At 36.5% G+C, this 24,575-nt stretch overlaps 1 protein-coding gene across 3 annotated transcripts in view; it reads right to left on the bottom strand.

The window, feature by feature from the left end:
• GAS2L3 (growth arrest specific 2 like 3) overlaps positions 1-23,534 on the bottom strand; it is a 38,853-nt gene extending 15,319 nt beyond the window's left edge. The window contains exons 1-5 of one of the 3 annotated variants that reach the window (XM_025882490.2): positions 23,426-23,534; positions 9,597-9,644; positions 4,436-4,604; positions 3,251-3,366; positions 1,120-1,261 (exon numbers count right to left, since the gene is read on the bottom strand). In XM_025882490.2, the coding sequence (XP_025738275.2) occupies positions 1,120-1,261; positions 3,251-3,366; positions 4,436-4,604; positions 9,597-9,614 (445 nt within the window). In that variant the 5' untranslated portion in view covers positions 9,615-9,644; positions 23,426-23,534. The other 2 variants (XM_073900426.1, XM_073900427.1) reach the window with 2 other exon arrangements.
• Positions 23,535-24,575: the final 1,041 nt, after the last annotated feature.

The raw sequence follows: 24,575 nt of genomic DNA on the forward strand, positions 1-24,575 counted from the left end.
AGCACATCTGGATTAAAGCAGGGTGCAAAATGGGAAGTAAAATAGTAACCCATTACATTTTTTTAATTGTATACTGGATAGGAATATCCAGAGGCATATCAAATGGGTAGCAGTGGTAGCAGCCTACCCTGTGTGCAGGCAACAAGGGTGTGCACAGTCAGAGAATTTTATTTTATTTTGTTCTGTTTTTCAGTTTATTTGCTCAGTTTATGTTTGGCATAGAACTATGAACAGATGGTTACCTAATAAACTGAATCTTTGCTTAAGGCAGTGAACTAGTTATTCCTTTTTTTTTTTTTTAATTCAGAGAATTTTCAGACTATAATAACACCACCTAAAAATTTGTTTGTTTTTTATTATCACCATGAACCGGCAATTCTAAACAATGTCAGTGACAAAATACTTCTCTCCACCAGGGTACCCTACTACTCCCATGATCTCCACCCACCCTTGGTATGCTACTGCTTCTATCAAAACGTTATAAATTCTACGTGTGTATGTGTATACATATATAAATGCTCTAAGGAAATATATATATAGTAGTCTAAAACTCAGCTAGCTTCCATGTTAGTCACTGCACAGATGCTTCTGATGCTTCTATTGACTTAAAGTAAATGAGACAATATGTCAATAATTCTTCAGTAGAGCATGACTTTTTAAAATGAATTGTCAAAAAGATGAATCATTTAGACAATCAACTTGGCAGCTGCTGTGTACAAGGTAAATCTAAATATCATGAGTATACCTCATTTGGCCTTCTGTTATTTCTATAATTATCCAGTTAAAAAGAAATTACTAGTAATTTAGACTTTGGTAGAGTAATTCTTGATGAAAACATTAATTAGCAAAGCATTAGTCCAGAATCTTTCCTTGACCAACTCATTTAGGAAGTAAAATATTTCTAGGGCATTCTAAATATATAAGATCTTTAACTATAATAAAAAGCTTAATATATATGGTTTAGAATCTGATTCTCCAATTGTTTTACATATATTTAAAGTATAAATTTTTCTAGGAAAATGAGATACAGCATTTGAGTCATTATTTGGAAAAAAAATTACATGTGAGACATACAAAAATACCCTAATAAACATTAAACACAGTGATAACAACACTTACCTAAACCTTCAGATTCAAAGAGGTAAGTCTCATCAACCCCAATGTGCCTGCACCAGTGAAGGAAGTTTGCAGTATTGTCTCTAGCAAAGAATGAACCTGAGGCAGCATCTTTCTTACAGGGCACTTTTCTCATTGGAAAATTCTGGAAAAGATGAAAGAATAATTTCAAAAACTCGTATCAAGGATATTTTCATTAGATATCCATTTTAATATCACTAAATAAATGTTCGGTGTATTGAATATGACTAAAAAGTTCACAACATTAGGAGGAAAAGGTATCTTCAAAAACTATTTTATTTTACTTTAAGTATATTCCAGAAAATGACTCCTAGGAAATCAATCTATTCAAAATTAGCAGTAGGATCAAGCGTCTCTAACCTCTTTCTTCTTAAAATGACACTGGAGTCTTAATTAAAATAAAAAATGACAGTCTAATAATTCCAAAGCATATCTCTAAATATCTCTCCATACACAGTTCAATACAAACACAAAATTATTGCTATGTTAAAGGTTAATGGACACACTCATTTTTGCTTACTTCCTTATTTGCATTCATAAATATGGTTCTGAGTTTCTTGAGACTGTCAAATAAGGAAGTAGTAGCAATTCTTAATTCAAGTTCTTTGAAAATTAACAGTCTAAGTTTTATAGAATCCTAATTTTTTAACTATCTAGACTAAGAATAGTTAAATAATCCTGCTAAGGCAGAGGGGTTTTAGTTCTCTTTTAAATTTTTACTTGAAAAAGCAATTTATGCATAAGATTTTTTAAAATGCAATTGGCACAATAGGGTGTAAGTCTGTCTCCTACCTCTACCACTCAGTTCCTCTCTCTTCCTAGAGATAACCACTATTACCAGTTCCTTATATACCCTTCTTCTTGTTGTATTTTCCAGAATTAAAATGGCCTTGTGAGTTTTTCTAATTGTCAAGTGAAATTTTCTCACTAAGGGTACACATATCTGCACCTACAGAATGCTACACAAACATGCTGGTCCACAATCTGATCTGTGTATGTGTGCAGACATACTTAACAACAGGCTGTAGGCATCTTTTGAGGTGAAAAATAACAGATTATTAAAAGAGTCATTTCTAATGAATGGATAATGCATTCCACTCAGTTTAGGTGCCATAATTAATTTTTAACAACTTCTTTATTGATGAGCATTTAAATTGTTCTTAACTTTTTCTGCACAATCAAGTTCTTTGAAAATTAATTTGTGAATTTGTAGTTATTTTCTTAAAATAAATCCCTGGGGGGAATTATCTATCAAAAGATATGCTTTACTTTCAATGTAATATATATCACCCACTGACTCCCAGAAAGATAGCAATTTATATTTCTACCAACACTATGTGAGTATCCAGATGCCACACTAAGAGACCCCAGATCTCATAGGTGACCCATGTTTGATGAAGAGAGGAAACCTTATCTAGTTCAAATCATGATTTCAGGGTCAACGGAGGAAAACTGCCTAAAAAAATTATTATTCATTCAATCAAATTATAGAATTTACCACCAAGACAAAATATGGGGAATATAAAGATGGTGATGAGGATGGTAGTAATAATAGCAGTAAAAATAATATAGGGGTGCCAGGAACCATCACAAGCTCTTTTCTCATTTAACTCTCACAACAAGTAAGAGTATTGTTCTCAAGGAGAGATAACTACTTACTGGATATTTACTTAAACTAGGCACAAACCTAAATACCATCTATACATTACTTCATTTAATTTCATTAAGTCCTTGCAAATAAATCTGACAACATAAATGTTAATTCTCCCATTTTGCAAGATTAGATAAATTATCTAAAGTCTTATACATAGTTAGGTGGAAGTTTGCAACCTTTCAGATATGATAAGAAATGTACATAAACAAATTAATATGTACCAAGGTATAAAATCACCTACTGTCAGGGTGTCTGAGTGGCTCAGTCGGTTAAGTGTCCAATTCTTGGTTTTGGCTCAGGTCATGATCTCACGGTCATGAGATGGAGCCCCACGTCGGGCTCTGCACTCAGTGTTGAGTCAGCTTCAGATTCTCTCTCTCCTTCTGCCCCTCCCCCTGCTCACTCTCTCAAATAAATAAATAAATGAATAAAATCACCTACTGTCAAACATGTTCTTACCCTGGGTTCTTTAGAGTCACAAGCTTTTACCATGTTTTGAAGAACATCAATCAGTTGGCATAATAGTACTCCATTATCAAGTTCTTCCAATAATCTTTCTGCCTTAACTTCAGTACCTAAAAACATATTTCAAAGTTAAGATTCTACTAGAAACGGTAAATTCAAACAATATGGTTAAAATTTAATTAAATGTAATTAGATTATAGCTGAAACATGAGAAAAATATTAGATCAGACTCCAAGTATGCACTCTTAAAAGCTATAGTTAGATAATGCAAAATTAAGACAACCAAAACAAAAATATCTGTGATGTAGAAGAAAAAATAAAATGACATTTTATTTCATTTCCTAAAAACCAGAATGTTTTATATTTCACTATTAACTGTTAAAATTTTGATTCACTGCACATTACTACTGCTTGCACAAGAAGAAGATTCTCCATAAATACGATGGACTTTGTTATGATTTTAAAATTAAATAGCTAACAAACACCCAGGGAATACCGACTTTTTGCCTCTAAAATCCTTTCTTTAGAATCATTATTACATAATAAGCTTTTTAAAAATTATCCAAATCATCAAACTGATATGAGAACATTAGAGTGTGCAGTGTTTTTAATTATCTTGGAAAGGCCATAGATGAAATTCTGTATTTAAAAGAGAGCATTTTTCTGGGGAGAAAGTTCAGAGCACTCCTAGTCTCTGAGTAAAGAAAATATGAAGCCAGATATTTTCCAAGCTGACACTTCCTCCTAGGTTTCACATGCCTCTGCCCCTCAATGCCTCAGAAGTAGCAATCATTTTAACTACAATATATATTCCCCTCAGATTCTCATGCCTTATATGAGATGGGGGTGGTGCATTGGTAATAGAGACCCCAAATCAGACCTATACACTTAAAAAGGTTTTAACATTAACAATGAAAATGTTGATTATTCAAAGATTACTACAGACCTCTTCTGTTAAGCCTCAAACTGCCTTACCATCCAAGCCCTAAGGTTCAGGGCGAATTGGAATATCTCCCCAACTAGAATGTAAGCTTGTGAGAACAAGGATATCAAATATTCCATTCACTAGAGTATCTCCAGCCTCTGGAATGATCGATCACTCCTTGACAAAGAGTAAGATTCTCAATAAATATTTAGTAAGTAAAAAACTACAATTTTGAGTATCTTTTCAAGCCTTACCTAATAAACCAGATAGCCAGATTGACAGATCTTCTTGCATGGGCAACAGGGTGGCTTCATGCCTCACAGCTACCCACTCATCATACTGACAAACATCGGCCAAGCCTGGCCCGTGTCTGGGGGTCAGAGGACTCCATGGACGTAGAGGCAGGTCTTCTCCAAACCACACCTAGAGAAAACACCAACCAAGTGGATGCAACCTTTCTAAAAGTTAGTTCAGCCCACACTTACACTCAAATGATGAATGATAGACTATATAATATACACATGTGTAAAACCATAGCAGTTCACAGAAAGTTCATAAACTAGAAGCAAACTATTAATCTAGAAACTCGACACATTTTCAATATTCAATACTGTGGTAAATCAATGAATGGATTCTACTACTATCAAACTACAAGATAAAAGTCAACAAATAATATTTTTCCTTCACTGGTTAGCTAACTAGTTTAAGTTTAATAAGTTACTTGAACCACAGCTTCAGCCTCTCAGCTGTAAAATCAGCCAGTGTAACCTGCCTTACAAGATACATCTTTGTAGCATCTAGCATTGGGCCTAGCAACATTTGTTGTATAATGGATAAATGAATTAATAAATGCATAAATGATATTTTATAACTTCTGATCACAATAACAGTGTCATCTTAAAAAAAATTCTAAATAATCTGGTATGTCACCTGACTCTTTCATGGCCCACAATCTAAGAATGGTTTTTACATTTTAAAATGGTTGTTATATAAGTACCTACAGAATAGCCTCAATTTTGCCTACTGACTCACAAAGCCAAGAATATTTACTACCTGGCCAATCCCTGGTTAAGAATAAAAACTGACATAAACATACTATCAAACCAATACTTGCAAAATTTTGAAATACAGTTAGATATGTTTTAATGTAAGATTATTTAGAGAGAAGACTTTCATTTCTCAATTCAGGAAGGGGTATTCAAGCTCAAGGGAAGTGATAAGGGATTCTCACTGGAGGGAAGCTTGAAATAGAGGGTCAGAGCTGGAGTGAGATGAGAGAGTGTCCACACATGGGGACAGTATCAGACCCTGAGTAGGACGAGGAGGGTGCCCCCAGGGGAATATGGGGGAACATCCCAGTGCAGGGTGTCAGAGCCCAAGTGAGCTGAGAAAGCCATCAACTCAGGGAGGGAATGGCAGCAACAATGCAAGATTGTTATATTCACACGGATTTATCAGATGGAAGCCAGGTTTCTCACTGCCAAAGAAGAGAGGTGCAACTCTTCTATGGAGTGAGAGAAAACTAGAATGAATCCTATGGTGACTGGAATATCTTTTACCAGAAAGCAAAGAAGGGCTCAAAGAATGATAGGGACAAACCAAAAGGACATAGAAGTCAGCATGAAGGGACTTCTACTGGCTAAATCAAGAGCAACTTGAGGATCAAACAATAATATAAATGGATTATAACACACTGAATAAAATAGAAAACTATTAGTTCATATAGATATAAATATATGAATAAACTGGGATTTTGATGAGGAATGAGATTTTAATATAGTTTCAAAGTACTTCCCCACAAAATACTTATTACAAAGAGAAGAAAGAGTAAGTTTACAGTAGAGAAACCTGACAGACAGCAACTTAATCAAGTGACAGAAGTAAACACCATCAATAATGGGACAAATCAAAATCATATTCCACCTGAAAGGATGCAATGAGAAAACACAGTATCCCTCTGTGATATTCCTGCCAAAGATGCATAAACTGAATCTAATCATGAGAATACAACAGGCAAATCCAAACTGAGGGACATCCTACAAAGTAACTGGTCTATAAAATTCAAAAATGTCAAGGTCATTAAAGAAAGCAAAGATACTGTTCTAGACAGATTAAGGGACATGACAACTAAATGTGGCATGTAATTCTGAACTGGACATTATGGGAACAACTGAAAATACTTGAATGTGCTCTGAGTATTAGGTGGCAGTACTGTACCCATGTTAATATCCTGGTTCTAATTATTTCATTGCAGTTGTGCAGGACGATGTCCTTATTTGTGAGAAATACATACTAAAGTATTCAGAGGTAATGAGGCATTAGACTGGCAACTTATCCTCAAATGGTTCAGCAAACAAATATCTCTGTTCTACACTTAACAGCTACTTTGCAGGTTTGTGATTACTTTAAAGGTTTTTTAATTTTTTTTTTAAAAAAAGAGGTATGAGTATAGGTAATACCAAGTGAATCTATTCCCTTCCTGATTTTTAAATGTAGATCATTTTCCCTCTAAAATATATTCAACTTATTGAGGTGTATTTAAGGCAAGTCTTACTACATGAAATCAAAATCCAAAACACCATTGTTAATCCAGACAAACTCTGGAGAAAAAAAAAAAAGAAAGAAAGAAAGAGCTGCTTCCAAGTTCCTATGATGAGAAACAGATTAAAAAAATCCCAAAGGCAAAGAAAGAACATGAATACATACCACAAGAGGCAAGCAGGAGTAGTGAAACTCAATAAAAATACCCAAAGATTAAAAAATAAATAAATAACTTATTTGAGGACCATTATTTCAGGAACTAAGGATAGAGATTAGGGAATGAACTCCTAAATATATAAAGATCTTATAAAGTTTTAGGAAAAAGACAAGATGTCTTTTTTACTTATTTCTCTGAATTCTCTTAATATTATTTCAAAGGGAGTATAGCAAAGATTTACTATCTAAATCTTCCTTTCATAAGCATGTCTTATTTCTGTTTGTAACCCCAGAACTCAGTATAAGACATAGCACATGGTATTCAGTTAAGTATTTGTTGAATAATTGAGGACATTAGCAAATGACCTTTGTACCATCAAAATCAAGATGCATCTTGCAGTCGAAGGTATTTTATAGCCAATAGAATATTATTTGTCTTTTAACCATTTGGCTGAGTTGAAAAAAGGCACAGCAGTAGCAGATGTTTGTCAAGGAAAGATGTGATATAGTTAGAAGGGTGGTTTTGGAAAAAAATCATGTGTGAAAATGGAGAAGCTAACATTAACAGAAGCCATTCCAATTTCTTGTCACGTTAGGGAAAAGAGTACTTGGATTCTCCTACTCTTGCCAACAAAACCTGGGCTATAATAACCTGGGCTAGTCAATAGCATATTAATGTTGTTAAAAGTTAGATATTAATAGCAAAAACTGCATATATAAAAGTTGTTCTCAAACATGTGAAAGCTGTCATTTGCAAAGATTCTTAATCCACAAGCAGTCTATAGATGAACTTGAGTACGTACATAAACTTAACTTACAATTAGGCAAAATTTTATGCCTATATACAAATGGGCTTTTTCTTAGTTCATAGCTTTTTGTCAGATTCCCAAAGGGGACTATGTATGACCCAAAAGAGATCAGGAACTATTGTTCATTGATTTTTAGACTGTATGTTTATTTACTAATCAGAATGAAAGATAGCAAAAAAAAAAAGAGGGGCAAGGAAGATCTCAATGTATTAAATTAATAAGAAATCAATTGATATTGGATGTCTATTGGATGTCTCCTCTCTACAAGGCACTTATGAAAAACTACATAATTGTCTAATATAATCAGCAGAGAAAGAGGTAAAAATCCTACAAAGTTTCACACTCATCAGGGAGAGAAGCAAAAACATCCACGACCAGATGTCAAGAGTACTCTTGCAGAAGAATTAAAAAAGGTGGATCTGTAGACTCTAGATCAGAGAAGGTTTCATGGAACTATAAAACAAAACTATGAAGAAAGTCACCAAGTTAAAATATTAATGGCATTAGGGCAGAATGAGAAAAACACGGTCAATGCGGCAATTTAAAAGGCACCCTATAAAGAATCAAGAAAATATAATTAACATGAAACTGATGACATTTCTGAGACTTAGATAAAAAGAGGACAAATAGAAATAATCAGATAAAAAATGGTTTTGAGTAATAAAGGAGTTTTGAGCATACTCACTGTGGATTTGAGAGGACCCAAAGAGCAAGAATAAGACCTTCTGGGAGACTGCCATGGGCTCCCAAGTCCCAAAAGGAAAAGAGCATAATAGAACTCTTTATTAATAGAGTACAGGATATAGCTGCATAGCACACATAGGAGGGAGTATAAGCAGGATCATATTCAGAATTGTTAACATTTGATAAATAAATTATCTTTAGTCTTCACTCACTGTCATCTTGATAAGCCTTCTTTCAAAAGAAACAAAGAAAGGAAGGAAGGAAGGAAGACTTTCATGACACAGGTATAATCTCCAGTTTTATAATGTGGAGAGTTTTGTTATATCAATGATACAACCAAACTTCTGAAGTGTCTACTATGCAACATACATTCTAGTAGGGACTTTGCTCATGTTCTCTCACTGATTCCATTGATTTCCTCAACAATGACCTCACCTTGGAGGTGAGGAAGCAGAGGTAAAATAAATTGCCAGAATCTCACAATCGGAGTGACAGAACTAGAACCAGAACTGATTGATTCTAAAGGTCTCACTTGGCAAGGCAAATTATATTATCAACTGCTTGTATCTTTACAGGTAGAATATCAATGTGATTTTTATCTTTAAGATTCAAGCATACTCTAGTTATATCAAAAGAAAACTTTTGAAAGAATATAAGAATAATATAGCAAATACCAATTCTGGAAATCATTCAAATGTAAAATTATTCTGGTTTGTCTAATTATCTCCATCTTGCCTCCCCTCACCAAAAAACAAACAAACAACAACAACAAAAAAAAAACACTTTAAATTTTAAGTTTTAATGCCTGGTCATTTATAGGCATTACTGGGCACAGGCATAATTATCTAAAATAAATAATTTATAATTGTTTTCATTGAGAGCTCTTTTAATCACAAATACATACTAAATTGTAAGGAGAGGAAAACTATAAAATGTTCCAATTCTCTTCCCAGGGTAGTAAAAGTAAGATGGACTCACCAATTCTAAGGAATTTTTGACTCATAAATAATTTGTATAAATGAAAGCTTAAAATTAAAATCTTTTCAGGACTAGAAAGTTAAAATATAGTAATTCCTGTTATTAAAATTTGATGCTTAAAAGAACTAGTACAGTAAAAACATTTTGGGATAATTTTAGTATTCTACTAATTATTATAATTTTATATAATCTCACATAATTATTATCTCATAATTTAGATACATATTTTTCCAAGAAAAATACTTACTTGAATTGCAGGTTGCATGGTTATCTATATTGAAATGAAATTGCTTTTCTGAAAATAGAACAAAACATTAATATGCAAATAATGGTAGTTTTCCTACTCCCCAAGCCCCCAAATTACAAGGAATCTGCTTTAGTCTCCTATTTGACTGAAAACCTAAAACTTTTTCTATTTGGAATAGTGTGACTGTAGGAGAATTCAGTAATCACTCCTAGCTTCTCACTTATGAAAGTACTCCTCATTTGAAAGAGGAAAACCTGAAACACATTTAATATGTAGTTTCTGGCACAAATATCAAGGTAATTCTTGAAGCATCTGGCTAGAAAAATAAAACTGACAATAAAACTTAGCACATATAAAAGTCTCCCCAAATTTTCCCCTGTAAACATACTATAAACTATAATGCAAACACCAACAGCACAACAACTGAAGTCAATCATCTCTCATCTGATTTTTACAAAGAGATCATATAAGTTCATCTGGACTAAGCTAAGCTTAGCCATTAGCTTCTTCTGCCAGACAACAAGGTAATAAAGACAGACATCAACTTTATAAAATAATACTCAGTGCCTTTCCATAATAATTTTTCATAAGCTATTTTCTCCATAAGGTACTACAGACAAAAAAAAGAAACAGCAATTTTAACTCCAAAGTACTATTTTTGAAATCTATAGAAAAAAATACAATTTTAATTAATTAGATTAATACAATCATTTAATGCATTTTTAGATGGGAAAAAAGGTGAAGAGTTTAAAACCACTCAGAATAATAGAGACTATATAAAACCTAGGATTTTTGATTGCTTATAGCAGCATAATACACGTCTATTTTTTATTATAAACCACCATTAAAACATTATAAGAAAAAAATAAAAATGGCCTATAATGCTGTCAATTTCCAAGGAAAAGTTACTTTCTCCTCTAAGTTATACCAACATACCTCAGGCACAGTACCAACTACACACACCACTTTCCTTTCAGGAACATTTCCTCTGGTACCAAAGTTGAACTTGAGCTAAATCTAACTGAAAAGTCTAATATTACATCACGTTTTCTTTGCGGGAAGGCAAAGGACAGCAGAATGTCCTTTTTGATGTCATTTTTCCTTCTCTCTACCATAGCAAAAGGCCAAAGTACAATTGAGCATTACTAATGAGCTTGTTATGCTTCCCACGAGCTAATTCAGTGGGGAATACATTTTCCTTTAGCATAAATAATCCTTTGTCCTCAACAAAGATCCACAGTAAGAAGCTTCCGAGACCATTTTTTAAAAATGCAGCAAAGAAGCTGCTCCCATTAAAATAAGGAGTCCCACATAATCAGACAAGAGCTTTAACAGTTGGAACTGCCAACCCAAAACAAAAGAAGGCCTAAATTATAAGGCATGTGCAAAATAAGAACAGTGACACATTCACAAAGAAGCTATCATAAGAATGTTTAATAGTTGCACTTTTTATGGAAAATGCAACAAAATTGGTTTTATGAAAGAAATGAAGAATTTGTGCACAACCTTCAGTCACTTGAACTTTAGCAGAAGAGTCTTTTATAAACATATTTTTCAAAGCATTCTTCTTGTGTAATGCAAAGAACTACTTTTAAGATGACAAAAATATAACCATCTGAATTACCTTTAAAAAGAAATTTTCCAATGAAATCATACTCAGATAAGCTATAATGTATCTTCATATATGAAAAACTATCACATATGCAAATATATGCTTTTATTGGGAAATTTCTATAAACTGATGAGATTGTATCAGTGAATCAATTAATTAATGAGTACTCATCGTGTCCCATAGAGCCAGTTATTGATATTTTCTAGTCATTTACTATTCTTTTTCTAAACCATTTTTGTGTTCTCGGGCATTTGATTCCAAGAGTAGCATCTATTCTATAGTTACCCCAAGTCTGCATCACAACCACAATTCTTGCCTCTCACTCATTTTGTTACTATCTATTTCCCTAAAAGTCTCAGTTTCTATTTTTCTCACATAAACCAATTATGCTGAATCAGTAACACTTCATTTTTGGAGCTGCATCTTAATCAGCAAATCATTGCCTTTACTTTGTTTTGCTTTTGTCTCTCTCTCTTTTGGGAGGAGCATATTTCAATTCTTTGCCAACTTGAGGAAGTCTTTTCCCTTAGATTTGGGCAAAAAGACCTATCATGTGACTAAACTATACTGTAACCCTGCTGGGAATCATTCACAAGACCAGGAGTTTATACGGAGATCTTAAAGGAAGAGTACTAAACTTTTAAAATCTGAGGAAAACAGAAACACAGAAGGCACTCACTCATCCACCTGAAACTGAACAGGATTTGGACCTAACCCACTCATCCTAGAAAAGATTCAGTCATGAGATCTTCAAGATCATTTATGGTTAGCCTCTTCATACCAATTTGACTTCAGATCATAATGCGGGAAAATGCCAACCTGTTGAACGGATCCTTTTTCCCATAGCTGTAGGTTTTGAAACTGAGTACATTTTTATCCCCCACCCACATTAAAAGATATTATGGGAGAGCATAAGGTGGCATAGAGCATTCCTAGTACAAATCAGGGGGGAGTTTGGAAAAGAATGGCAAAAAGGCAAAGAAACACGGTAAGTTTTTTCAGATAAATAATGACATTACCTGCCACCATACCACATTTAGCACTCAGACACCAGATTATTGCCAAAATACATAAACTGCAGGGATACGATACATGCCAAAATTGGGATAGTGAACAATGCTTATTGCTGAGGAGAGGGAGGAAGATGAGACTGGGAAGGAATGCACAGAAGCCTTTCAACTGTACTGATAAGATTTTATTTCAAGATAAATGGTGAGAACACAGGTGTTATTATACTAGTCTGTACGCCTTTCTGTATGTCAAAAACCATTTCATCATTTTTTAATGCTTCATTTATTAAAACAACTGAAGAAGATATCCTCTCTGATTTGTTCAGGGTGGGGGCGGTACTTTCTTAACTTTAAAATTTTCGGTTAAATATTTCCTAATTGCCTAATAGGGAAAATAGAAATGCTATAGCTATACCGAAGATATTTCATTTTAAATGTGTACTAAAATGTGTACTTTAAAAGGTACCAACTATGGTAGTACAAAGTAGCAGACACATCTGGTTTGAATTCCAGGTCTAGCATATTAGCTATAAGACCTTGGGGTGCTTAACTTTTCTGATTCTCAGTGTTCTCATCTGTAAAATGAGATACCACCACCTCCTTCATATGGTTATTATAAAGATTATATGAGATGATACCCATGAAGTACCTGACATATAACTACCACTTAAATGAGTTGGTATGATTAATACTATGATGAGACATAATTATAGTTCATTTAATATAACTTATCAAATTAAAAAGTGATAAAGCTAATAATACCCAGAAATCATTAAACATAATATGGGAAGCTTCTTTTACTAACAGATAAATAAATATAGTTATAAGTGAAAGCAAAAGCTTTCAAATAGCCATGTCATCATGGGGAGGATACTCAGATAGGAATTTGTGACTCACAGTTCTCTTTGCTAGAATACAAGTCTTCAGGAACTTATCTAACATTGGCCCTTTGCTCCATTCAGCCTGTCTCCTTGTTGTCCTCCCTCAGTTTTGTTCATTTCTGTGGCTACATCATTGTTCAGGCTGTATGCTTTTCCATGGGGTGTACACTCATTCATTGATTCAACAAGCATTTACTCTTCCTCTTTAATGAACTAGCACCACAGCCAAGAGACACAGTAGTGAACGTAAAGGACGTGTGACTGCCCTTATGGAACTAATACACCAGTCGGGAAAATTTTAAAAAGCAGCCACACAAATGAATACACAGTGTTAAATCATGATAATTTTACTTTGAAGGAAAGAACAGGGAAGGAAACAGCAGGGGCCTATTTTAGACTTAGATTGAATGATTAGAAATGGTTTTACTAAAGGGAAAACATGAATTTAAAGAATGGCAGGAATTAGGGAATAAGACGAAGAGTTCTAAGTACAGACAATAATTTCTGCGAAGACTCTGAGGAATGTGGCACATTCCTAGAACTGAAAGAAGCAGGTATGGCTGCAGCTTGGACAATGTGTGGCTTAGGAGGGGACTGAAAAATTAGGCAGCAGCCCCATCACACTAGGCCTGCTGAGGAAATTACGTTTTATTCTAGGTGCAGTGAGAAGCCATGGGAGAACTTTAATCAAGGGAGAGACAATGTAATTCTGAGTTTCAAAAGAGCTCTTTGAGGGGGAGAGAGGAACACGACAGTGAAATAGTGATGGTTTAACAGAGAAAGGGGGAAGGAAACAGAAAGGGGAGTGGATAGAGATGTGGGTAAAAAAACCAGGGGAAACAATGAAAGAAGGAGACACAGAGAGGGTAGAAACAGTGAGACCATCTAGGAAATGGGAGCACACAGGAAAAGAGGTGGAAAGGAGCCTGGCAGAGGAAGAGTTAGGAAATCTGCAGGACTGCAGTAGCTCGGTGACAAACGATGGTGACTGCGCTAGAACACAGACAATGTCTCCACTCGAGAGAAGGGGATGGAGTTTATATCCACTGCAGTCAGAACCAAGACCTGATAATGGTTAGAGAGGAGCGGTGAAAGGGCGGGATGTAAGGGCAGAGTGAAATGTCAAGTATGACTCCCAGGTTTCGGGCTTAAGCAGTTGAGTAAATACATAGTGGGAGCATTTACTGAGCTGAGGATGATACAAGTATGAACAAATCAAGGCAGGGAACACAGTACTGATAGGTCAAAAGTGCTGTGTTTTGGTCATGTTTAATTTGGGAAACCTTTAAAGACATCCAAGTGGAAGTGTCTGTCTGGCAGCTGGTAATAACAATCTAGAGCTGAGAAGAAAGTTCAAGAGGAGGCAGAAATTGTCAGCAAATACTTGGAAGGTAAAGCCATTGAGAAGAATGAGATCATCTGAGAAAGAAATGGAGAGAGCAGTGATAAGGGCCTAAGAACAAGTCCTGAGAAAATCTAAAATTTAGACATGAGAGAAGGAGTTAGCACAGGAGATAGCGAAAGAATAGTTGAAAAGATTCTTCATTATCTCAACTAACCCAGGCTTATAATTTGTTTGATGTACCTCCTCCCAGTAGCCCTTCCTGACTGGCCTGAATTACTTCTGATTCTATCTTTAGCTCTTAAATTCACATAGTGATTTCCCCAATCACTTGCCTTTACACTGTTTCATACCATTTTCTGTTATTTCTGTACATTGCTTTGCCAACTATATTTTAAGTTCCTGGACTGCTGCTGGAAGCAGTATTAAAAGAAGTATTCAAACCTAAAGTTTAGGAAACACTTTTGGTAGGAGAAATACCAAAATCTCTAGGGAAAACTGGGTTGTCTACCTTCTTCACAGTGTTTCTGCTGTGGAATAAAATGTGACAGGAGCTTGGAAGCAGCTATATAGTAGACAAGTATCTACTGGGAGACATTTTTTTGGTATTCTTTATTATTTTTATTTATTATGTGACATGAATTGATAAATGATTTTGCCTCTCACCCAGCATGTCCAAGGTGGAATATGTACAGTGGTTACTGTACTGTGTGGTACCTTTACCAGCAGGTCAAGTGAGATGCCTGATAACCAAAGGAATCACAAAGAAAAAAATAAGAATGGTGTATAGGCGGAGGGTCCAAGTGAAAAGGACAGAATAGCTTTGCCAAGGGGCATGGATTCTGGACACAATGTACTACTCAGGAATTTGTGTGCCTCAGTGGACAAGTACGTTTTTATCACATCTTAAATAAACTCTATTTGTGGTAGACAGAATAATGGTTCCCCAAAATATTTACATCCTAATCCCCAGGACCTGTGAATATGCTACCTTTGTGGGCAAAATGGGCATTTCAGACTGAGTAAATTAAAGACTCAATGGGATGAGAGATTATCTTGGTAGGTCAAATGAATTCACAAGAGTCTCTATAAGAGGGATGCAGAGGCCAAAATCCCTGATGAACATAGATGCAAAAATCCTCAACAAAATATCAGCAAACTGAATTCAACAATACATTAAAAGGATCATATACCATGATCAAGTGGGATTTACTTCAGAAATGCAAGGATGGTTCAACACCCACAAATCAATCAACATGGTATACCATGTTAACAAAATAAAAATCATATGATCATCTCAATAGATATAGAAATAACATTTAACAAAATTCAACATCAATTTATGAGACAAATTCTCAACAGAGTGGGTATAGAGGGAACATAACTCGACATAATAAAGGCCATATATGACAAGCCCACAGCTAACATCATATGGTCAAAAGCTGAATATCTTTCCTCTAAGATCAAGAACAAGACATGGATGCCTACTCTCACTTTTATGCAACATAGTATTTGGCAGTCATAGCCAAAACAATTAGACAAGAAAAAGAAAAGTATCCAAATTGGAAAGGAAGAAGTAAAACTGACACTATTTGCATATTACATGATATTATATATAAAACACCCTAAAGACCAGCAAAAAACTCTTAGAACTAATAAATGAATTCAGTAAAGTTGCAGGATTTAAAAATCAATACATAGAAATCTGTTGTTTCTAGACACTAAAAACAAATTATCAGAAAGAGAAATTAAGAAAATAATCCCATTTAGAGTTGCATCAAAAAGAATAAAATACCTGGGAATAAATTTAATCAAGGAGGCAAAAGACCTATACTAACTGAAAATTATAAGACATTGACGAAAGAAGTTGAAGAAGATGCAAATATATGAAAAGATATTCCATGTTCTTAAACCGGAAGAATCAATATTGTTAAAAGTATCCATATTACTCAAAGCCATCTACAGATTCAAAGCCATCCCTCTCAAGAGTCCAATGGCATTTTTCATAGAAACAGAACAGAACAATCCTAAAATTTATATGTAACCATAAAACCCCAAATAACCAAAGCAATCTTAAGGAAGAAGAACAAATCTAGAGGCATCACTCTCCCTGTTTTCAAACTATATTATAAAACTGTAATAATCAAAACAGTATGGGGTAGCTACACTTGTGGTGAACATAGCATAATGTATAGACTTGTGGAAACACTATGTTGTACACTTGAAACTAATGTAACATTGTGTATTACATATACTTCCATAAAAACAAAACAAAACAAAACAGGGGTGCCTGGGTGGCTCAGTCTGTTAAATGCCTGCCTTCGGCTCAGGTCATGATCCTGGGATCCTGGGATGGAGCCCCATGTCAGGCTCCCTGCTCAGAAGGGAGTCTGCTTCTCCCTCTCCCTCTGCCCCACCCCTTCACTCATGCTCTCTCACTCTCTCTCTCTCTCTCTCTCTCAAAAAATAAATAAATAAAATCTTTAAAAACACACAGTATGGTACTGGCATGAAAACAGATACATAAATCAATGGAGCAAATTAGAGAATCCAGAAATAAACCCACACATTTATGGTGAATTTATAACAAAGGAGCCTAAAATATGTTAGAGTGAATGGACAGTCCCTTCAATAAATGGTGTTGGGAAAACTGGACAACCACATGCAAAAGAATGAAACTGGACCACTATCTTATACCCTACACAAAAATTAACTCAAATGGATTAAAGACTTGAATTTGACTGTAAGACCTGAAACCATAAAACTCCTAGAAGAAAACATAAGTGGTAAACTCCTTAACATCAGTCTTGGAGATGACTTTTGGATCTGACTCCCAAGGCAAAGGCAACAAAAGCCAAAATAAGTAAGTGAGACTATACAAACTAAAAAGCTGATGCACAGCAAAGTAAACCATCAACAAAATGAAAAGGCAACCTACAGAATGGGAGAAAATATTTGCATATCATATACCTGATAAGGTGTTAATATCCAACTCAACTCAATAGCAAAACAAACAATCTGATTAAAAAATGAACAGAGGACCTGAATAGATATTTGTCAAAAGAAGACATACGGATGGCCAACAGACACATGAAAAGACCCTCAAAATCACTAATCATCAAGGCAATGCAAATCAAAACCACAATGAGATATCACCTTACACCGGTCAGAATGACTATTATCAAAAAGACAAGAAATAGGGGCGCCTGGGTGGCTCAGTTGTTAAGCATCTGCCTTCGGCTCAGGTCATGATACCAGGGTCCTGGGATCAAGACCCGCATCGGGCTCCCTGCTGGGAAGGAAGCCTGCTTCCCCCTCTCTCACTCCCCCTGCTTGTACTCCCTCTCTTGCTATGTCTCTGTCAAATAAATAAATAAAATCTTTAAAAGATAAAAAGACAAGAAATAGCAAGTATTGGTGAGGATGTAGAGAAAAGAGAAACCTCATGCACTATTGACGGGAATGTTAATTGGTGCAGCTACCACGAAAAAACAGTATGGAGGTTCCTCAAAAAATGAAAAACAGAACTACCGTACGATCCAGCAATTCTACTTCTGGGTATTTATTCAAAAAAAAAATAAAAACACTAATTTGAAAAGCTATATGCATCCCCATGTTCACTACAGCATTGTTTACAATAACCAAGATACAGAAACAGCCTAAGTGTCCACTGATGGATGAATGGGTAAAGATGAATACAATAGAATATTACTCAGCCATAAAAAAGAATGAAATCTTGCCATTTGTGACAACAAAGACAGACCTTAAGGGCATTATGCTAAGTGAAGTAAGTCAGATAGGGAAAGACAAATACTGTATGATCTCAATTATGTGGAATCTAAACCAACCAACCAACCCAGCTGATAGATTAAAGAGAAGAGATTGGCAGCTGCCAGAGGTGGGAACTAGGGGGTGGGCAAAATGGGTGAAGGGGTTCAAAGGGTACAAACCTACAGTTTATGAGTCATGGGGATGTCGTGTATAGTATGGTGACTATAGTTAATAATACTGTATTGCACATTTGAAAGCTGCTAAGAGAGTAGATCTTCAAGGTCTTCATCACAAGAAAAAAATTATAGCTGTATGGGGATGGATGCTAGCTAGATTTATTATGGTGATCATTTTACAATATATACAAATATCAAATCATGTATGTTGTACATCTGAAACTAATATAATGTGATATGTTAATTGTATCTCAATAAAAACAAATATATTTTTTAAAAAGAGGGATGGAGAAAAGTCAGAGAATGATGTGAGAAGCAGAGAAACAGATCTGAGTTGTGTCACTGCCAGCCTTGAAGGTGGAGGAAGGAGCCCAAAGGAACACAGGTCCTTCAAAGCTGGAAAAAGGAAAGAAATGGACTTCCTCTGGAGCCTCCAGAAAGAAGGAAGCCCTGATAATATCTTTTTTTTTTTTTAGCTCATTTTAGATTTGTGACCTCCCAAACCATAAGATAATAAATCTGTGTTGTTTTCAACCACTAAGTTTGTGGCAATTTGTTACAGCAGTAATAAGAAAGTAATACACAGGAAGCTGTGCCCAGAGGGTCAAGACATTTGGCCCCGAGAAAGTGATATGCATCCAGAACATGACTGGAAGATATAGTGAGTCCAACATAGTGAGGCAACGAGAAAAATGGCACCAGTTTATATAGTATGCTAAAACATAAATAAAACCAAACAAAAAATGCAAAATTTATAGGTAAAACCCATTGTGCTATGTGTTCTCCATCATCAATGGCCCTGCCTTTGTATAACTGAGATCATTTATTCATTTAAATATTTACAAAGGCTTCCTGTGTTTACTATTTCAGGGAATAGCACCAACATTCACCAAGTTAAATAGGTCATCCTTGATTCCTTCCTCTCCCATGCCTCTAACGCCTCCTTGCATCCCTCCGTCAAAACAGTGACATCTTGTTGCTTCTACCTCTAAATTTTCTCTTCAATATCTATGGCTACCCCTCTAGTTCAAACCACCATCACCCCTCACTCTAGGTTTACTGAAACAGCTTCCAACCAGTCACCTTTTCTCCAGCTTTGCAAGCCTCCAGCCTGCTCTTCATGTGCTGCAGCCAGATGAGCCTTCACAAACCCTCATCTGAGGACACCTTTCTCCTTCCCTATTTAAAACCCTTAATGACCCTCCAATTCCTTCAGGATAAAGCCCCAACTCCTCAACAAAGCTAACAAAGCCTGATAGATCCCCTCTAGCCTCTTTTGATCCTCACACTCCAGCCACACTGAACTTCTTTTAGACCCTTCGAGCATGCTCTCTCATCTCTGGGACTTTGCACCTGATGATCTATCTACATGCAACAATCTTCTGCCTCCTTTCTTCCAGACTCATTCCTACCTATCTTCAGATTCAATTCCTCTAAAAAACACTTCCCAAACTCCCTCCCTAATTTAGGTTACATAGCAATATATGCTTTTATTTCATTCTACACTTTCTAAAATAAGAACCTTCTGGAGGTAACATTCTCCATTTCTTCTACTGGGTAGAAATTAGTGCTAAAATTAGTACCAGAATTACTCCTAAATACAATAAATGTTGCATTTATCACTAAAGGGAATATGAAACAATAATGAAGTAAATCTGTGGTATACTCATTTAAGGAAAAAGCAGCTTCCAAAGCAGATAAAGATTTTCAAGAGAAAGAAATAAGATTCTTACAGCTTCATAAAAACATCACATGTTATTTGCAAAATTATAAAGACTATTCATTTGTTGGGAGTCTTTGCTTTTCTATTTGAAATTTTCCTCCTGCAATGTTTTGTAGAGATTCAACCTGAATAACTTAATTTCATGTTCAATAGAACAATTCGTTTATCATAAAATTTTTAAAGAACTTAAAATCAGTTTACCTTTATATATGATAAACTAAAAGACTCTATGGAAAACATACCCATACACAAACACTAATATAAAGAAATGTAAAAACAACATAAAGCATCTATTAACAGGAAACTGCTCAAATAAGTTGTCATACATTCAGTGGATTCATTCGACTTGAAAAAATAAGAGCTATATCTACCGATATGAAAAGATGTTATGTGACCAAAATCAATCTGCAGAACAGTATGTATAATTATGTTACTGGGATCACAATGTTTTCTAAATTGGGGGAGGGAGGGTACAAAAAAAAATTCTGAACGCAAATAAGTTTTTCAACAGCCAATTTTATTTTTAGAATCCAAAATAGTAACAAGTCATCTATCAAAAGAAAAGTCATTATGTTTGAAACTATATAGAGTGAGCTCTTCAAACATAGTTAATTGTACACTGTTACAGAAAAGTATATGTTGTGTGATAATATGCAGAAATCTCTATCCGTCAGCACTTCAGCAATATCTATCATATGACTGATGGTCATAGTACTATAAATTCCTAAGATGCTTTCAACATCAAAGACGAAATTAACGTTTAGTGCATATGCTACATTTTATTACATCCTAGTTCTTTGGAAATTCCTAATTTATTGATAAAATAAATGGCAACTTTCTGTTAAAACAACCTACTATGTAACAATGTAATAACAGGAGAAAATGTTTTGTGTTTTTAGGAGAAACACTAAAGAAATACAAATGCAATGACTGCCTTATCTTGTAAACATGCCTCCTGAGGCATTTCTTTATGGCCTTTAAATTTCAATTAAAAATTGTGAAACTGGAAGTGAGATAAACTTACTGACAGACTCAAGTTTCCTATTTTCTCAAATTCTATGTACATCACATGGTTCATTAGGTATGTAAAGGTGTATCTGATATCAAAGTATAGAAAGCAATAGGTAATAAGAAGAAAGTAAAACACATGAACACAGACATGTTACTGAAAGTAAACTATAACAATACATATTAACCTTAATCCCTTACTTTCCTCCTCAACAGCTGGCTTGAGAAAAATTATTGAAATAACTGAACTTTCTTAACTCCAAACTTGAGACTTACAGGGGGAAAAAATAATAGAAGAGTGCTGCATAGTAAAAATATAGTGAATACACCAAAGCTAAATGGGAAAATACAAATTAGGAAACATTACTTCTGAACTGGTCAATTCTCCAAACACCATTAGACTCATTTAGTTTTCAGTAATAGCATGTATGTTGCTGACATTCTTCTCTTATCACACACTTTGATCTACCATCACAAATTATTTCTTACTATTTTTTTATTAATGAAGTATTCAAAAATAAAACTATATCCATGGCAGAAATGAATCTGGGCCACACAAACAACTCTGCGCGGAGAAGTTACGTAATGCCAGGAATATAAATGAAGGGCAGTGTGACACACAAAAAAAGGGGGTGGACTGAATTCCGAGTAGACTTAGTAGGTTATTTGCTTTTTCTGAGCTTCAGTTTCCACACCAACTACATTACAGGATTACTAAGAGGTTTAACATTAATGTAACTAAAGCACCTAAAACACGTACCTGCAATGTCTAGGTAATAATGTGTTTGATAAATAGCAACAGTTACTATTTTTAGTGCTTACAGGTATTAAATTAATCAATAAATTAAGAACTCATCACTGCCTCTGGCACTACCTTTACCTCCTGTGCCTCTCAGGCCGTTGAGTGTAGCTTGAAACTTTTAATCTAAATTAAACAGCATAGAAATAATAATAGCTATATGTCAGGCACTGTACTAAACTATTTACATGGATTATTTCATTTAATCCTCACAGCAATCCTCCCATTGATAAGGTAGGAACTATTATTAACCTTCTTTTACAGATTAGGAAATTTAGGCTTACAAAGATTAAATAACTTGCCTAAGGTCATACCCATGGTAAAGCCTGATTTCAGAGCCTGCATACTTAGCAATTTTGCTATGCTAAAAAGAAATATTACTTTTAATTCAATAATGTCAAAATAGCAGACACCTACTATCCAAAGCTGTTAATGAATTTTTGAAACACATGAATCAGACAACTTGTATCAGAATCTATGCTAGAAGATTCTCACCAGTTTCCACTTTTTCATTCAAATCCAACCCAATCTCCTCCCAAAGAAAACCTGAGGTGACTAGAATTCCAATTCCTAATAATTTAAGTGCCAAGAAAGGTGATCTTATAGCAGTTCACCAACTGCTTATCTTCTGATAAAGTAGTTATTAGCGCTCTTCACACAAGCAAAACAAAACCCAAAGTGACTTGGACTGGGCCTGCAAAAAAACATCTCTTAAGAACTGGATCAGCAACTCCGCCATGCATACCACAAAGCACTCTTAAATCCATAAAATTCAATTTGAAAAGATTAGTTAGGAACCAGGAGTGACTGCGTGAGGAAGGACACCTTCCAAAAGTTTCCCCAGATTTCCAAGGCAATCTACAAGCCTTCCCTTTCTTTTTCAATACACCCCCAAGGCAGCCCTCCAAACTAAGGGGTGCAGCTGGGAAAGCAGAGCCCTGCCTGGACTGGAGAGAACAAACAAGGAAGAGTCTGTAAACTTCGCCAGAGGGCAAAATGACCGTCTGTGTTGTTCTCTTTCCAAGGTCAGTGACTTCATTAATTCTTCCAAAGGATGGTGTTGAGTAATCAAGTGACCCTCTTATGTGCTCGGCGCTTGGGGATAAGGGTGCCCCTGGAGACCTTCAACTAGCTTCAGGCTCTGATCTTCCTCTCGTTTGTAAAGCAGACCAGTAACGGCTCGACACCTCTTCCCCAACCTACTAGGTCGCACCTGCCGTCCCCCGCCCCTGCACACCTGTTGCCCCTCGCACCGCACCAAGGTGGGCTGGAGAGGGCAGGCAAAACTTCACCTTGCCAGCCCCAGGGACCAATCAGAGGACGCGGCTCACGCGGCGAGCCAATCGCAGAGCGTCTTGGATCCCGCAGCTCGGAGACCCAACCAAACCAGCGCTTCGACTCGGCGGAGCTCCGGGGGTCCTCGAGCCCGCAGACTGAGGCGCGGCAACCCCAAGAAGGCGAGGAAAGGCTCGCAAGGAAAATAGAAGGCAAACAGGGAAGTACTCACCCGCCCTGGCGCGGGATGGTCACTTCTCCCTTCAGGGTGACATCTCGGTTCAATCTGTGCGAAGCTGGCACGCCCCTGACCAACTGCCGCCGCCTCCGCCTGGGTCTCAGAGCTCGCCGCGGTTCGCCGCCTGTTTCGAAAGGACCAATCAGCAGGCGGAGGGAGGGCGTGGCTGGAGGCCCCGCCCCAGGCCGCCGGGAGCACGCGACCCGCGCGCGCGTCTCAGTCAGCCGGGTGCGCCCCGCCTTCCACCGCTTGGAGTCTCCCAAGTCTGGTGCCCAAGCCCGCTTTTAACGGAAAAGCGAAGTGGCTTGGTCACGGAGCAGGTCCCCCCCATCTGGCCCCTCGGCAACCTCAACAGCCCCGATATTTGTCCCGATAGGCAGAAGAGGTGAATCAACGTCGCCTGTGAGCATCCTGGAGAGTTGCAGGGTAGAGTTCAAGGCTGTTGCCCTGAGTCTTACCCAGATCTGTTAAGAGCCCCTCCCAACCGTAAACCACTGGAGATCTGGCTGTGCTGCAGGCGCCACGGTTTCCGGAGACAAACTGTCACCCAGTAGGAATGGGAGTCCTACGGAGAAACCTTCCCGACAAAGGTCCCTCTTCCTGTGAGGGTTGGTGTTGAAAGATGGAGAGTATCCTGTAGCTGCGGGCCACAACTGGAAGCAAACAGAGGATGTTGGCTGTTACTTCAGGAAACACACGAGAAGGGGTTGGGGGGGTGGTAAAAAATTAACCTCATCACAATGAGGGACGCTTACTAGCTCGGAGGGTTGAAATAGAGCAGAGACTGGACTTCAAGGTAGCAATAAATAGGTCTCATAACTGTAACTGCAGTGTGACTTGTTAATAGTGGGGGCGGAAATCAGTGGCCAAAAGCCTGGAGGTCCAGACCCTTTCCTCTTAGCTCGAGTTTATCGGATCATATCACCTCTCTGGTCCTCAGTTTCCCATCTGTAAAATGAAGGCGTTGATCTGGAATGATGTTCTCTCTCTAGAATTTATTCCTTCCTTCACTCATCAAAAACAATCAGGAACGGGGCAACGGGGTGGCTCAGTCCTTAAGTGTCTGCCTTCAGCTCAGGTCCTGATCCTAAGGTCCTGGGATGGAGCCCCACATGGGACCCCCTGTTCAGCGGGGAACCTGCTT

This window comes from Callorhinus ursinus, unplaced genomic scaffold, assembly GCF_003265705.2.
Source record: "Callorhinus ursinus isolate GAN/ISIS: 27379988/994484 unplaced genomic scaffold, GSC_fseal_2.0 scaffold14, whole genome shotgun sequence".
NCBI classification, from domain to species: domain Eukaryota; kingdom Metazoa; phylum Chordata; class Mammalia; order Carnivora; family Otariidae; genus Callorhinus; species Callorhinus ursinus.